The sequence below is a fragment of the Anoplophora glabripennis genome, unplaced genomic scaffold (genome assembly GCF_000390285.2).
Source record: "Anoplophora glabripennis isolate ALB-LARVAE unplaced genomic scaffold, Agla_2.0 scaffold9, whole genome shotgun sequence".
Taxonomy (NCBI): Eukaryota; Metazoa; Arthropoda; class Insecta; order Coleoptera; family Cerambycidae; genus Anoplophora; species Anoplophora glabripennis.
Window position 1 is genome coordinate 1,145,733 of NW_019416258.1, and position 18,153 is coordinate 1,163,885.

Below are 18,153 nucleotides of genomic sequence, written 5' to 3' on the forward strand. Positions count from 1 at the left end.
ATCTTAAAATAAAAAAAATAGGAAGTATGTTAAAAAATATGAATTATACGTTTTACACTGTATATAACTTGTTATATCTGATGATGAATTACAGTCACTCTTTTTTGCTGGACTATACCAAAAATGGAAATACGTTTTAGAGGATATGACAATTATGATTTTAATTGGATAACTTAATTATGGATAACTTTTTTTAAGGTATTAACCGGGTTATTAAAAAAAAAAACAAAATAGAATTATTACATCCTGTGAAGTATACACAATATTGTTTATAACATTTAGACATCGGTCACGTATTGATTTGAATGAAGAAAAATTGCGTCTGTTCGTAATTGTTAGTGGCTTGCATAGTTGTGACGGAAAATGTAAATTACTTTGAATTTTTGCTAGGTTACTCATTTATTGAAAAATAATATACCTATGTATATGCAAATCGAAAACGTTTATTGCATACATAAATTGGTTAACTTTTTTTAAATAGAGGAATAGAAGTTATTTCATCGTTATTTTCCTATCGTAAATAAAATTTAATAACATTTAATTGGGCATATTTATTAAAAACAACACCAACTTGATGTTTATAGAAATAATCATGTTTGCACAGCAACTTGTTTTGATCGCGAAGGCATAGAACCATTTCATAACATGATATACATTGTTTATACAATATACACTTTAGTCCATTTTTTTAATTAGCATGTTGTCTCTTGATTTGATATAAGTATTTTTCTGTGTAACATTACCTAGCTCGCGCTTGTGTCAAATGCTCGGTGACGGTAAAATCCCATGTTATTTACATTCATTTATATTACTTTCACGTTTTCTAAAGAATTTTTTTAACACGCCTTCATCAGCAGTATTGTTCTACCTGTTACAAGGTGGAGAAACACGTGATGAAACAATGCATCAAATTTCAAACTTAAAATACGAGAAACCAGAATAATTAAAACATTGTGAATTTTACCTCTTTTTGTCGCATACATTTTAAAGGTGAAGAAACTTAATTTCGCCACACAAAAATGTCCGTTCTAGATTTTCACCAGAAAAATATTTTTTGGGATTTGTAACGATTCCACGGCTATATTTGGGTTTGCCAAAAATAGCTCCAGAGGTTAGTTACTTTTTTTTATTTGTAGGCGACATTAGAGGCTATATTACGCCCACTAGAACCATAAAAATAAAAAAAAAAAAAAACAATTAACATAATATAAAGTCGTTTGGTTACGAAACATCATACGGTTCTGTTTTGAGATGGACAACATTTAACTAGGCACATTTTTGGATATGAGTCATGCAGTGCTCGTGTGAAAAGGCACCTTTAAAGTAACGACGTTTTCAAGTAGATACAAAATATATAAGTAGGCGGGTATAATTTTTTTAATATACTTTATTCGCAGAATTGTATCCAGTATCATGGTTCTATGAAAAACAAAGGTGATAGGTAACAATTAGTTATAAAACTGATTTCCAAGTCTCAAATAGAATTCTTAAAACTGCGTTTAAATTATGAGAGAACAAACTTGAAGTGTAGTGAATATATATTACATTTTGTCAGCTACTTAAGGAGGTGTTCAAGGAACTTATATAGTTCTTGTTTTTTTTGGGCATTTTGCCAAATAAAATGTATGGCTTGACCACTTAAGAATGTAACGCTTTTAGCTCTTTTGTCCTCCGTATGTATGTCGATATGATTTAAATAAAGACTTATCTAGAAAAAAAAAACTCGTCAAATAAGCATCTTACATATTTATATTTTTGAAACAAAAAAAACTTCCAGACTTAAAAAATGTAAAAGATGTGCGGAATGTTGCATTTAAAAAACAACTTACATCTAGAGGCATATGCATATGGATGTTCAGTTGCTGCTTCTAAAGATTAATTGTTGAAGGAACTTTTATAGAAACTTTTTTTACTGGAGTCAAAAATGTAGTCTGGAAACCTTGTAAGTATTTAAAGTTAAGTGATTTTCTACAAAATCGTTTTTAGGCACGTTGTATTGACTTTTCCAGTGTTTGTTTACTTTTTGGCGGATGCCACACCAAGTCGGGAAATACGAGAAAGCATGTTTGTTTAACAGTCATCTCATCAGCATTTCCTAGTCCTTACTACAATCTCCTCTGACACACACGTGAGGAATGCGCCTCATAAGACCGTAACAGATTCGAACAATGCAGGTATTATATATATAAAAAAATCACTTACGCTGATTCATCAGAGCCACCAGAAAAATGGTAATGGTCACTAGCACTTCCTTGGAGATCATTTCGATGGTTTTCTTGGCGTACCGCAAGAGCACTGATGAAACTGCATGGATTGTCGAGGCCGAGAACACAAATATCTTAAATTTCCTAACTGAGGTGCAGCCAGTGTAGGCCGCAAAGACAGTGATTTGGGCCCTTGGAATGCAGGTAGATGCGGCTAGCGCGAGAAATACCACAGGTGCGAGTGGTACAAGAGTACTCGTGCTTTTGGGTTGCGATTAACTGAATGAACCGCGCTCCGGGCTCGCCAGTTATGAATGAACTTCTCTGGCTGGTGGTTTCAAGAATTATCCACTACCAGCCATAGGCGTGACTCAGTCTTGGGGGAAATTGCTACCTTACGGGTTATTATTTTTGCCCGATATTAAAAAGGTAGACGGGACGCACGGAGTTTTGCAAGGCAACGCGCGGTACCAACCAAGGCAGCAGAACGTTATGACAAAAAAAAAATAAAAATTATATTCCCGATTGTAAAAATCCTCTTCAAGGTTATTTAGATTGTATAACGTAAACTCTACATTTTTATACTGGTTTTGGACTTAAACGACATACAAAGACATTATTCTTGTCAGTAAATGAACGAAGAAGAAGAAACATAATATGGAAGGTTTTTTGATTCACGGTTAAAATGTCTGTCGTACTATTTTGTTGGGCTGAAGTTTCTATCCGTGTAAGTGCGTAAAAGAAATCGACGGTTACAGCTGCCGTACCGGGTATTTTTTTATGGCATACCTTTTATCTAATCTATGTAATGAAAAAGTTCCGATTATTTTGTGGTAAAAAAATGTAGATGAAACTAGAGATAGGAAGAATAATAATTTAAGGCATGTTTCTAATGTTGTACAAAGCAAAATATGTTGCACTTTTCACTAATAGTGTACATATTTGAAGCCACTTTAATGATACCGATATACGCTAGGTTCTATCTTGCACTCACAACAAAATGAAAAATTTTGATATTTTTAATATAGTTAAATTGTATTTAATTTTTTTAGTTACGCCACTGACTTCGCACGCAAATGTGGAGCTCTACTTATGACTACATTCAAGTGTGACGGATTGCAACGAACAAATAGACATATTAAATTTTCAAATCTACCTTTTTCTCTATAAACAGTTAATATTTTATTTACTTCAAAATGAAACAAACCTATATATGACCTTAGGTGGGGATTACATTTATTTTTCTTATTTCTGATTCCAAACGCGATAAATTAATGGTTAAAATTATATAAAAATCTTCAGCGGTATATTTTATTAATGTGCATGATAAAAAGTTTAAGAGTACTTATACTGTTATGTATATGTTGTAGGTCGGTAATTATAGTGGCAATACTGTCAAATTTCATAAAATATTGTTAGATATAATTGTAAAGCTTGCTGCTCTGATTAGTTGAATTAGTTATTAACTTTCTTTTAATATACGTGTAATCGAAATACAGTTAGGTAAGGAAAAGTCTTCTCAAAACTAGAAGTATGTTAAGGTACAAAAAATTTAACAGTTGTGTAAATCTGAATATCATTAATGAACAGTGTTATTAGATTATTAATGTTAATGTATTAATTAAACGTTATTAGTAACCATTATAAGCGATTGCAGTTAGATAACACCGTTCGCATCAATGTGAACCTGACATTAGGGATAAAGTGCATATTTTAATCCCCAAGGAGTTTGTTCACTTAAACTAAAAAAGGCGCTTCAGTCCTTTCATGTATACGTTATTTTTCAAACTCCGTATCCTGGAATGTCTAAATTAATTATTAGTTACAATTATTGTATAAACTGATTCGATATATGCTTGGAACAAAAATTTAAATATATAATGTTATAAAACATAAAATTACCATTTATTTGTTTTTGAAACTAAATATTAAAATAGCTCTTTAATCCTCAGTGCAAAATAATGTATATACCAAGGACTAAAGTGCATTTTTTAATTATTAAAATAATTAGAATTATTTGCTATTTAAAATAATTTTCTTGCACTTTGCGGATTAAAAGTACTGTTTTAGTCTATACTTTTAGGGGGTATTGTGTCACTTTTAATTATTGTATAAGAATTAAACTTATTTTTTATTTTCTAACGTGAACAAATATACATATGTATATTTACTAATGGAATTCAAATGGTTGCCTATGTAATATGGCAGATGTTAAATAAAACATAAAATAATTTGAATTAATAACTTCAGCAATTTCAGCCTATAAAGTGCAGAAATAGGTAAAAGTGCATCTTTTAATACCGATGGATTAAAATACGCACTTTAGTCCCTTGGTATATATTACACTTAGTTGAAAGTGGCACTTTGTTGAAACTAAATATTAAAATAGCACTTTAATCCTCAGTGCAAAATAATGTATATACCAAGGACTAAAGTGCAACTTTTAATTATTAAAATAAAAATTAATTGCTATTTAAAATTATTTTCTTGCACTTTGCCGATTAAAAGTACCGTTTTAGTCTCTACTTCTAGGGGGGTAATGTGTCACTTTTAATTGTATAAGAATTAACCTTATTTTTTATTTTCTAACGTGAACAAATGTATATTTACTAATGCAATTCAAATGGTTGTCAATGTAATATGGCAGATGTTAAATAAAATACAAAATATGTAATTTGAATTAATAACTTTAGCAATTTCAGGCTACAAAGTGCAGAAATAGGTAAAGGTGCATTTTTTAATCCCGATGGATTAAAATACGCACTTTAGTCCCTTGGTATATATTACACTTAGTTGAAAGTGACACTTTACTCGTTGAAACTAAATATTAAAATAGCACTTTAATCCTCAGTGCAAAATAATGTATATACGAAGAACTAAAGTGCATCTTTTAATTATTAAAATAATTAAAATTAATTGCTATTTAAAATGATTTTCTTGCACTTTGCGGATTAAAAGTACTGTTTTAGTCTCTACTTTTAGGGGGGTAATGTGTCACCTTTAATTGTATAAGAATTAAACTTATTTTTTCAATAATTCAAATGGTTGCCATTGTAATATGACAGATGTTAAATAAAGTATAAATAATTTGAATTAATAACTTCAGCAATTTCAGGCTACAAAATGCAAAAATAGGTAAAAATGCATCTTTTAATCCCAACGGATTAAAAAATGCACTTTAGTCCCTTGGTTATATTACACTTGGTTAAAAGTGACACTTTACTCGTTGAAATTGAATATTAAGGCTCAAAATCATCAAAAAGGAGTAAAGTGCATCTTTTAATTATTAAAGTAAAATTATTTTCTTACACTTTATGGATTAAAACTACTGTTTTAACCTCTAATGTATATTTACTAATGTAATATGGCAGATGTTAGATAAATATAATATAATTTTAATTTCAGGCTACGAAGTACATAAATAAGTAAAAGTGCATTTGTTTTTGAAACTAAATATTAAAATAGCACTTTAATAATGCATCTTTTAATCACGAGGTAGTAAAAGATGCACTTTACTCTATGCGGCTAAATATTTACTTTAACAGCACTTTTAAACCAGGAAGTGTGGAAGTTTTAAACGCATTAAATATCAATAATTCTCTTTCAAAATTTCACTTTTAACCAGTGGTATATGAATTGATATAGTTTTAGTGATCCAGTCTTCCCTGTATACGTGTCTGTTTTTAACCGTATTTATTTATGAAACAGTCTCAAGAGGTATACATATAGGCCAGTAATTAATTTAGCTTAAAATAATTTTTATTTAAATTCGTGCGGTTCGAGCACGCCTATGCCATTCGCTATAAAAGCAAATCATCTCCACTTCTCAGGTAAATACTAATGTAAAGCTCGCTTACCGTAGACGCATGCTCAAATCCACACGTTTGCCTATACATTTCTTAGGCCGCAACGTGAACCATTTAATTTCCCAGCTCCCCTTCACTGTTTACGACCAAGAGCTATTACTTTTAAAATACGCTAACAATACACCAAGGAATTCCAGTGTACAATAGGACCCCTTGCGTTGCCGTAGTACGTTTCACTTAGTAAATAGCTAGGTCAAACGTACATCTTTTGGTACAACTGATTCAGTTCCAGACCGGAAAATGATTCACTAAAAAAATCTACCTGAAGCAGAAGGAATTCCGTAAAAGCTTACTCAGAGCATACAAATATTTTGTTTGTGATTATTTAGTTCCTGTAATTTGATACTAAATCTTACATTCTAAAGAACGCTTCAAATGAATATTGCTGCTTTAATCTTTATTTTTGGAGAACATGGGCCCCTTTGAATAAATTTAGGAGTGCAAATAAACCAGTGCTACTTAATTTGGTTCTTATCTTGCCACCAGTTATAGACTTACACTCCATTTCCTTAATCTTGGGTAGAAATCTTTAACCTGCCCTTGTTGTTCTCGAGCTAGGTCCTGTGAGGGCGGATCCTTTGTCAGAACCCCTAAGGACGTTCCGTAGTGGTCTCTGGGACTGGTCATGTCCAATGCTTTCAAATTTTTGTTCAGTTTTATTTATTGGGATATCGTTTTCTTCCAATCCACGAGGTCAACAAATTTGAATCAATTAGTTTTAGAATTACTGACACCAGAGAGTTCTCCAAGACTTTTGTGTAGACTTTTGCCAGGGATGGGGATAAGGATGAAAGCATAGTTACTCCTTTTACTTGTTCATAAAACGGATCCATCCAAAGGGGTGAGCCTTTGATGAAGTTCTTCGGTTGGTCCCTTTGTGAACAATGTCAAATAGGATATCATCTAGATCTAGTTGGATTTCATTGAGCTTATTTATAAAATCTCCAGGGCTTTGGCCCAGAAATCGTTCAACCGTATGTGCATAGTTTATATTTTTGAATTAATGAAGAGCTAAATGAATTTAACTTTGGTAACAGGGCAAATAATACAATTTAAAAAAATGATTTGTTAATTGCATTTAAATATTATTTTAATGGATTATGTGCAACTCATTTTATTAAATAAAACACGTATTTGAAAATACATTACTTCCAGTACAAATTCATTTGAAAACATGTAACGAAAAGTTTGTAGATATGATTCGACACAAATGCGTAAACATTGTTCTAAGGGCATACAATTTGTTTTCAACACCTCGCTTGTCTTGATACTTTATCGTAAACTTCAGGAAACGCTTTAACACATTTCATCTCGTTCCTCAGCTTGTCATACAGGGAATGGTCGAACATTCTTCTAAATTCCTCTCTTGTCATGTACGTATCAGCGTAGAGCATTTGAAACCTGGGAACAATACCGTTCAATTGTTATTCAGCTTTCATACCACTTATATGGAATGGTAATGTTACCGAGCATTAATATTAAGTAGACACGTTTTATCATATATAAAAATGCCAGATGAGATAAAAATGGGGGTCATACACTTTAGAGATGAGATACACTTGAGGGCCAAGTAGACACGGTTATCAACGAATGTTACAATTTTAAGTGTTTCACAAGTATCACTAACGAAATGAATGAATCGAATTATCGTTTTTGGGACTGATAACCGTCTTTTAAAATGTGTTTATAAAAAGTTCCTTGCAGTGACGTACGAATATTTTTTCAGGTCAGCAAAGGTCTCAGATCTTAATATAACATTCATTGTCACTGATATTTCAGGATCGGAATAGACATTTTTAGTAGTGACGTGACATACGCCAAATAATAGGCAACCCCATATAGTGCACATTGTCATGAAGAATTTCCCAATATTTTTACTAGATCGATTTTCAACTTTATGTACAGGATGATTCACTATATTTTGACCACCTATTTAACTTTTTTGTTATAAAAGTTACAAAAAAATGTAAAATACAAAAGTTGCACGATTTTTTATGAATTTTTCGAAAATGATTTTTGAAAAACAAATGAGGTCCAAACAAAATGCTGAGGATGTTAACTTTGTTAATTTAAATGGAACGCCCTATATATTTTTACATAGAACGTTCTCTGTCGAGCATAGTCATATAGTACAGGGTCGGAAAGTCCCCATGGTTCATCGGCCGTTATGTGAGAGCGATAAAGTAAGTCATAGAAATCCGTGCGATAGAGAAAGATGGCTATAATGAAGGCGTCTAATAGTCACCGCCCATTTCGCCCTTCCACAAATAAGATCCACTTCTTATTTGTGGAAGGGCGAAATGGGCGGTGACTATTAGACGCCTTCATTATAGCCATCTTTCTCTATCGCACGGATTTCTATGACTTACTTTATCGCTCTCACGTAACAGCCGATGAACCATGGGGACTTTCCGACCCTGTATAGGGATTGTTGGGTCCATCTCTAACAATAAGCGAGATACTATTAAAAAAAGAAAAGATGGTTTTTTTATTAAGAAAAGAAGGTACCTATCTTGTAATTGTTAGACATCTTTCAGGCACTTCTGCCTTTTTCAAATTACGTAAGGATTTACAGATTTACAAGTAGTTGTAATATGTGTTGACATATCGGACATTGATATGGTCCAAAATGCGTATAGGTATTCTAACTAAATCTCACTGATTAGGCCGTGAGAGGCCTAATTACTCATGGACAATGTTATATGGTGGGCCGTGACAGTGACAGGTAATGTCATGGTAACGTATTGTTATTGAAATATTATTAGGAATTAAAATAGAGTATTGAGAAGATCTTTACTCTATTTTAATTCCTATAATATTTCAATTTTCTACATCTGTGTAACCCATTTTAATTAAATAATAATACAAGCCATTAAACAATAACAATATTATCATGACATATATGCATTTTGGACCATATCAATGTCCGATATGTCAAAATATATTACAACTAAATCTGTAAATCTTTACGTAATTGGAAAAAAGACAGAAATGCTTCAAAGAAGTCTAACAATTACAAGATATCTTATTTTCTTAATAAAAAACCTTCATTTCATTTTTTAATGGTATCTCACTTATTGTTAGAGATGAACCCTACAAACCCTATATGACTATGCTCGACAGAAAACGTTCTATCCAAATATTTAAAAATATACAGGGTGTTCCATTCAAATTAACAAAGCTAACATCCGCGGCCATTTTGTTTGGACTTCATTTGTTTTTCCATCATTTTCAAAAAATTTTCTTCTGTATTTCACATTTTTTTATAATTCTAAAAACAAAACAATTAATGGGAGGGGATCAAAATATAGTGAATCACATTGTATTTTGGACATGTGCCAAAAAAATGACTTCTCTGTCATGACGTTAAATATCGCGATATTCTGACAATATCGGAAATATTTAAAAAGTTCTAAATTCCAAATGACAAACTAATAGAATTATAGAATTTATACAGGGTGTTTCAGAAAACATGGTCAAACGCTCGGGGGCAGATTCCTAAACTAAAAACAAGATTATTTTTCATATCAACATGGGTCAGATTTCGCTTCGTTCATTAGGTACAGGATGTCGAAGTTTTAAAATAAAATATGTTTTTTCAAAAAATCTAGATTTCTACTCGAGGAAATTAAATGAAATTTGGACATTTCGAATTGCCCTTTTTGATTTTTTCTTTACAAAATTGTATTTATAAGAGTCCCCTGGACATCCAGATTTTTTTTTTTTGATAAGTTCTGAATCACCCTGTATATGAATTATATGTTTGAAAAGAGAAAATAGTGAAATTAGGAAACGGATTAACGAATTAACTAAGATATCAAAAACGACAATTTATCGCGTAAGTAAAGAAGGAGACGTTATTAATCACGGTACAAAGAAGAAACGAAAAATACACAATTAAAGAATATTGACGATTTTACCAGAGATGTAATACGGCGCACAATTTATATGTATAAAGAAAATAAAGTTCCTACTTTAGATACTTTACGACATGTTTTATTACAATGCGGTTTTAAACATAAAAAACTTGACAATCGTATGGTATTTATGGAATCACGACGTATAGTTGCACTTCGGGAAGATTATTTACAAAAAATTCGAGAATATCGTCAACTAAATAGGAATATAGCTCGGAATATAGTATATCTAAACGAGACAGGACAAAATTTTTCTGGACGCCTATGGATTCCGTAGAGTTTATGAGTTAAATGTTTTTATACGGTTCCAACTGATATTATAACGACTATAACGATGATGTAATTCCAAACACAAATACTTGCTGCAAATAAATATATTTATTCCTTAAAATTAGGAAACCATCAACGGAACATGCAGAGAAGAACGTCATCAGCCATTACTGTATGAGGTATTCATGCAAGTATTTTAATTAATTTTAACTGTTGTATTATCATTTTATTAACTTAAAAGAACATCTTAATCCACCAAATACTAACAAATGATTTAATTGGCTCTAATAAATTTTATTTCCCCCAATAATGGTGCGTTGCGCAATGAACGGATAGACATCCTTCTCGCTTATTTTGTTGGACGCTGCCCTACTGACTCGGTGAAAGGCTCGAAGTAGATACCACTCCCCTACAGTCCTACCAACGTCGTATCAGGGTCTCCCTACCATAGGGCAATGCCGCTCAGCTTCAGAGAAGTCTCGTTTATATTTGATCCACCCTCGTACAATACTCTGAGTAATTAACATCATTTTATGTTACATTTATCTTACTGTATTATGAATACAATGGCATACTCCACATTTATTAGTTATTAAAGGTTTTTATGAAGCAAATAATAATAAAATGTTGTATTGTATTGCCATATTTAGAGGAAAAGTAAAGAATTTAATACATTTTATTAGATGTAATTTAAAATAAATCAAAAGTTTTCAATGCCGCTACTAAAAAAAATCTTCAACTTGCCATATGGCATAAAATGGAATGTTAAATTAATTGTACAACTTACTTTTAACGAAATCTTGATTAACCAGAGTCGTATATGTGTGGATAACTTAATTTTGATTGCCTGTAAGGAAGCTTATAGTAAAATTTACCCGTTGACATCAGCGACGTATTTCTCCACTTTCCTGGTACTCCTCTCGGGATGGAAATTGTTGACTTTCGGTACTCCGTACATGCCGATGTCTAGGTACAGCTTTTCGCCGTTCCCTTTCGGATGTACCATACCAGCGTTCGCAGGAAGGACGAAAGGACAAAGCCATAAAGGAAAGACATTGAAATTCTCTCTGAATAATTTCACACTGTCTGCAAGTGTTTCTATGGGGACCAACATGTCCTGAATGACGTGATTGTTTTCGTACAGTTTCTTTATTGCCTCATTCTGGGTGAGCTTTAAGAGTGACACTTTAGGCGGAACCAGCCACCCCAGGAATATCCTGAACAAAATGTTGTTCCCGAAAGGTATAATATCCTAGAATAAATAGAAAGTTTAGAAGCTAGAATAACGTGTTTACTTAACAAGATTAGTCAAATGGCATGACTCCTACGTTATTTATGACCTTTATTAAGATAACGGTTACTGAGAATTTAAATTACCTACAAAGATATCCGCACAGCGAAGACCGGAAGTCTTTTATGGACAGGTAAATTAGAAGGGCAAGTTAAACGAGCTTACCTGAATCTCCCAAAATATTGATCTGGTGTGACGGTGGTAGTAGTCCCTTAAAGGTATGTATTCTGTAGTATTTTTGTTGCCCTTTAAAAAACTCTCAACGTGCCGGAAGAACCAGGGCTTGTACCAGCGACCTATAGAGTTGATCTGAAATGCAATGGTCTCATTCAGTAACATTTAATAATTTATAACCTGTTTTTACGTTTTCTGTATACACTTAAACCCTTAAATATGTGGTGAAAACTTTGATATTAACCGTAATAATTCATTTCAAATCTGAGAATATCCAGAATCTAAAATAGGAAAGGTTACAATTTTCCCTGATGTTGTTTACTGGAATTTCATCACTATGTCTGAAATTTTCGAATTTTGGCAATTTTTAACCAAATTTTGGACAGCATTCGAGAGTTGAAAGTAATAAAAGTATTCAGAATCGAAATGGGTTCAGGAATTTTCACCGTTTTTTCTGAGACTATGAATTTTGTCAAAATTTGCCGAAAATTTGAAAAATGGCCCAAACAACTCTGGGAAAATTCCAATGTGTTCTTTGACCAATTTTAAGACCTTTTACACCTCTTTGACTTTATGAGAAAATCCGTCTTTTTCGAGCAAACCCTTGTTAAAATCTGATGCTATTTTCCGAATGAGATTTTATGCACTTTCCCATTGGTTTTAGACACGTACTTTAGCGATAATTCCTTCAAAATATGGTATAAAAATTGAAAATATGAAAAAATTGCGGTGTTTTTCAACTTTTCTTGGTCTGAATGATTGTTTTTCAAATTTTATGGGCACCAACTGAAAAAGCATCCCGAAAAACATGAAACGTAGTAGGTTTCATTTGATTCCGCCTGAGTGTAATGGTGCCATAGTTCAAAGGTACCCCCATCAAAATCCGATTTTGAGCGTTAATGGGTCATGTTGGATCCTATACTCGCCATTATTCCATGGCTAGAAATTGGCCTCAATGATTTGGGATCGAGGGGGATTATCCCTCTTTATCCTGCCTCATCTCGTGCAAGCCTGGACAGCCTTCGTAGATGGGCCCCATCCGTCGTCTACCCCGACCGCAAATGCGGCCGGTGTAGGCGCTTTGTGGGACCTCCTTTTGTCCTGGCTGGGCCCCGCCGGCTAGGGCCCTTTCTTCTGGCGCTCTTCTTCCTTCGCCGGCTCGTCCGTGTAAACCCCGGGGGTAGTGTCATGTTTATGTGTGGTATGGTTGGGTAGGGTAGTGCGACTATGCAGCCTGGGATGCGCTTTGCTAAGGTGGCCCTTAGGCTAGCGCGGGAGGGGAGGGGTAAGGAGGGTATGGGGGGGTGGATCCTATACTAACACCCCTTACACAATGTAATTAAAGCTACAGTTACCTTATCTTCTTCACGTTGGTCCGTCTGTACCCCTGTCATAATCACAGCTTCATCTTCATTGAACGCTATGCCTTCCACAAATTCATTCCTGGTGTCCTTACTAACCTCCTCGAATCTCTTGGCGATGTTACCTAAACCTTTCACTGCCTCATACTTTAACTTGACATATTTCCTAGCTGGAATCATCTTAATCTCCACAGCTGTCAGTATTCCTAACGTCCCGTAAGACCAAGGAACCGAGTAAAACAGATCGGGATTGTCTTCCGGAGAGCACCTAACAACGCTTCCATCACACAGAACCAGTTCGTAGGATAAGCAGATGTGTTGGAATAGACCGTATATGTGGGAGGAGGATTCGATTCCTGTTCCCATGATCAGTCCTCCTAATGTAAGATCGTCCATTTCGGGCAGTACTGGAATCGTCCAGCCTAAGGGGTTAAGAGTTGCTGTGAGTTGTCCCATAGTTACCAGAGGTTCCGCCTTGACGAGCTGTGGAGGAAGAAGGATTATATTTAAAGTCAAAATATCTTCGTACGAGGTTTGATAAAACAGTAACGGGAATTGTTAGTTATATCAAAAAGTATTTATTTAATCTTCAATTTTTAGTCCCCCTGTTTATGCCAACGTAATTTTCAGTTTGAGAAACACTGGTGGAGCGCCTCTTTAGATGTTGTCTTGAACACGGTTTGCGATTTTGCTTTTACCTCATCTATTGTTAAAAAAACGTTGTCCTTTAAGTATCCTTTTGAGTTTGGGAAATAGGAAAAGTCACAGGGATCATGTCCGGAGAATAGGGTGGTTGCTGCATCACAATGGTGTCATGTTTTGCCAAGAACTATTGGATAATTAAAAATATGCACAATAAAAAGAGAATTTTAAAAGCGTACATTTATTTTAAACAGCGGTACAGTTAATTATGTAAATGTAAATAACAGTTTTTTTTTTCCAAAACATTAGAAATTTAAAATAAATATGCATGAGTTTTTAACAGAAAACTTGTTGAGAACCGCTGACATCTCTTTTTTTAGGTATTTTGCCGCATTAGAAAAAGAACTGCTTTAGCCACAAGAAAATTTGTTTTGCATCTTTAATGTGCTGTAATTAAATGCATATGTACTATGAAAACTAGTGAAATACTTACTTGTTGTGTGTATGTGAATGGGGAGATTATGACAACTTTAGCTTAAGATGCTGATTAAGCATGTTTTGTAGTAACTCATTTTTTAAATAATGATTTTTCAATAATTGAGTGTAATTCTAAAATTTATGATGATGAATATGATGATTAATTTTCTAAAAGTAATTTCTCATTCGTTTATGGTTTAGGGAATTCTGTATGTACTTGAAATTAAAAGTTGGGTTAAGGTTAGTGCAAGATTTAATTTTAATTACCAGTTGTTATTTTTTAAACTATGTAGAATCCGTCGTATTGCTTTGGTGTTAGAATTATTTATCCGCAGAATAAAAACTTCTAAATAATTTCCTTGACACATGACTTAGCAAACTCGGAAATGATTACCTTCCATGTGGAGAGCGGTTCCCAAAATGTACAAGGTGTCCCAAAGTTCGCGTCTCGAGCCCATAACTGGCAAACGAAAAACAACAGTAAAAATCTGTTTAGATGGCGTGAATCGGGACGCACTAAGGTCCGTTTTGTACTTGAAAAACATTTTTTTCAAGATTCGGAATAAACTTTTTTTTTCCGAACATATTTATTTTTTATGATAACTAAATTTATCTATTTTTTATGAACATTTTTTATGCAAAAATGTTTTCCCTATCTCTTCTCCTTAATAAGTTAACAGTAACAAACATTATACAAATAGGCCAGGAAAAAGAGCTGGGAAATGACCATTTCGCGACTTTTTGTTTCGGCAAGCTGAATTTATCACTATAGATGCTAAATATTATGTACAATAACATATTAGTTTCCACAGTCATAAACATGGGGGGAAGATTGTTTACAGGCTGGTTAATTGTATAATTTTTACGTAAATTCACGTTTTTCGCTTATAACTTTTTTCCGTTCATTTCCACGAGAAAACAGTAAAGTACTTTTTTTTCGTCTTCAAAAGACCTACAAAACTAGCCCTCGAGCGTCAAAAAATATTGATTAGATCAAAAGTTATAAACAGAAGAAGTTTATTTATGACTTTTGAACATTTATAAACTGCGTTATTATTACCAGAACGTTTTGGCATCGCATCTTCTCATTCCTTGTCACTGTCTAATAACTCACACGAAATCTGGAATCGGTAAATTGAATAGTTTACAAGTTATGGCCTTATAAACAAATTAACTAATTATTACTTCTTCCACAATCGCACTGGTTTTTTTTTCATGGTAGATTTTATAATAATACATTGAAATCTATCATTTTCTTTTAATTTCAAAGCAACCTGGAATTTTTTTTATTTTTTAGCCTTAGTTGCAAAAAGAAATATCCGACTCACGCGCGTGATATAGTTATATATTATTACATATTCGGAAAGCTTATGAAAAGAGCTTTAAGTTAAAAAAAAATCGTCAAGATTCGTTTTGAAAAATAAAGGAGTTACAGACTGTCAAACATATTATTTTCAAGCGAATTTCGCTATTTTAACGGTGGGACTATGAATATTATCGTCATTTTCTTCGGACTCGCTGTCGTTCGCTTCCCCCACCCTTCCACCGCGCCACGGCTCGCCGAAAATCAAGCGACCCACTGACGCACTGACTTTTGACCAGTGCCTGATTTATAGTGGAATAGCCTGTGGGCTGAAAATTGGTGAGGGCCTATTCAAGTTTTAAGAATAAAAAATTATATTTTTCAGAATAATTTTTATTTCTTGTTCATGATGGGGAGGTCTTAAAAAAATCTTAAAAAAAAATAGTTTTCATAAAAAAAAATTTGTTAACATGGTGGAGGCCTGTAGGCTGCAGCCTACACCAGCCTGTAGGTAAATCAGGCACTGCTTTTGACAGTATTTCTTATGCACTTAACATACTTCCACAAATAAAACATTTTTATCTGGGAAAGTGCTCGGGTTGCCAGTTATGACAGTATTTTTTTTTGCCGCTACCAACCTAATTTGTTTAACAATAGGCCGTCAACTTTGACGGTCCAACTCTATATTTCCTGGCCTAAACAGCTTGAAGCTCTAGATATCTCCCATGATAGTTAGCAGCTCTTCTGGCATTTTTTTGACATTTACCATAAATTAAAATCATGTCACCTTTTTCCTTGTTTATGAACATTTTTTAATTTTTATCAACCACTTAGGTACTAGTTTGTTTATCAAGCAAGAAATAGCGTTTGACAGAAACTAATATTATGTAAAAAGACTTGTGACGGTAGTTTTAGCCATTGTTTTCACAGCAATGTTGATTAAATCATGACTACTAATACAATAGGATACATTTTTGTGTAATGTTTGTTATTGTAACTTTTTAAGGAGAATAGATAGAGAAAAAATTTCTGCACAAAAAATGTTCATAAAAAATATATAATTTTAGTAATCGTAACAAATGGGTATGTTCCTGGAAAAAAAGTTGATGAAGTCATTTTTTTTATTTTACAAATTTTGAAAAAAACGCCATCCAAACAGATTTTTACTGTCGTTTTTCGTTTGTCTGCTATGTGCGGATGGATGTTAAAAAAAATAATGTCTCTATCGCGAATTATAGTCGTGTTGATTGGAGCTTTTTGTTTTAGGTAAGGATTCTTCCTACAAGCGATGGACATGTTTTTGAAACACCATGCACTACAAAAGTACCGTGAGTATAGTTTTACTTTAATATAGGTACAGTTTGCGATAGAAACGGCACGTCAATTTTTTTCTCCTTATATGCGGTGACAAATAATTAAATTAATTACATAACTTTTCATTTTATTTAAATCAGTAAAAAAAGATACCTACACAGCTATTTTGGGTGCATATATGACGTAGTTTTGAGACCGATATAGAAAATTCCGTCAATAATAATATAAATTAAAGGAAAACATGACGGTTTAATTTTATACCTTCTTTTTAGCGTTCACCTCCAAAATGTCGACCAGATTTACTTCGACTTTGTACATATTGTTTTTATAAATTGGTCTTCGAAAACTGATGGTTTGCCAGCCTGGTCGAGCAGTGCAAATTTGCTTTTTTTGACCATCTTTGTTCCACTCCTGTATCTGAAAGTACACAGAGATTGTTTACTTACGAAATAAAATAAAATCTATTTTGGAACACCATAATTATTATCGATAATGCGCCTACCTGTCTTTGCACAAACAACACTTTGCTGCCGTGTTTCTTTGGGGCACTGCTAAATTTGAACACCAGCCAATTCCTGACGTACATCCATATATCGAAGAAAAACGACGCCGGTAGTAAAAACAAACACACAAACACCCATCTGTAGTGTATCAGTACGTATTCCACGAGGCTCTCCGATTTGTAAGCCATCGCTGTATTTATGTTTTATTTATTATTCGACACGACAGTTTGACGATTTTCCGTATAACTGGTTACTTTATAAATCATTATCTAAATATACGAACCAGCGACGTACCTATTTAAGCTCAATTGTTCAATTAAATCAATTTTCTCGTGGTAGGTACTGTACAACGTAGAATTTGTTATATTTTGTTTGTTAGGTTACGTGCAACTGACGCAAGTCTAATATAGAACTGTTTACCTATTTTTACTGTAGAATGTAGCTCATAAAATAAAACAATACAGGAATATTTCTAATAAACTGTATTAATAAGATAGTCTTTGATGTTCGTGTTCTAGTTTTTTTCTTTATTTATCGCGTATTTTGCCATCTACGGGAAAAAATAAAAAAATTTAAATTTAATGAGGGTAATTGGGGATCTTTGACCGCTCTTGTTGTTCTCGGGCTAGGCTCTGGCTAGGCCGACAAGGGCAGGTCAAATTTTCCTAGTTAAAATATGCCACGGTAGAACAATTGCACTCTGAATATCAGTGTGAAAGACTTAAAACCACTATTAATACCGCTTTTAAATGTAAAATAATAAGCTACATGGTGTACAGGGAAACCAAACTTACAAACTGATGAACTTTTGACTTCAGTGAAAGCAACCAA

General features: G+C 33.3%; 2 protein-coding genes across 3 annotated transcripts in view; both read right to left on the minus strand.

Annotated features, from left to right (window-relative positions):
• Positions 1-2,498, minus strand: part of LOC108908962 — a 28,327-nt gene extending 25,829 nt beyond the window's left edge. For both annotated transcript variants that reach the window (XM_018713176.1, XM_018713169.1), the window contains exon 1: positions 2,203-2,498. In XM_018713176.1, the coding sequence (XP_018568692.1) occupies positions 2,203-2,263 (61 nt within the window). In that variant the 5' untranslated portion in view covers positions 2,264-2,498. The remainder of the gene's footprint in view (positions 1-2,202) is intronic.
• Positions 2,499-7,126: 4,628 nt separating this feature from the next.
• On the minus strand, positions 7,127-17,663 carry LOC108909545 (delta(24)-sterol reductase). Its single transcript, XM_018713924.2, has 6 exons — positions 17,322-17,663; positions 17,081-17,236; positions 13,078-13,566; positions 11,714-11,857; positions 11,133-11,509; positions 7,127-7,471 (listed from the first exon to the last, which is right to left on the minus strand). Exons 1-6 carry the CDS (start codon positions 17,508-17,510, stop codon positions 7,318-7,320), a joined length of 1,509 nt encoding a protein of 502 aa, XP_018569440.1. The 5' UTR covers positions 17,511-17,663; the 3' UTR covers positions 7,127-7,317.
• Positions 17,664-18,153: the final 490 nt, after the last annotated feature.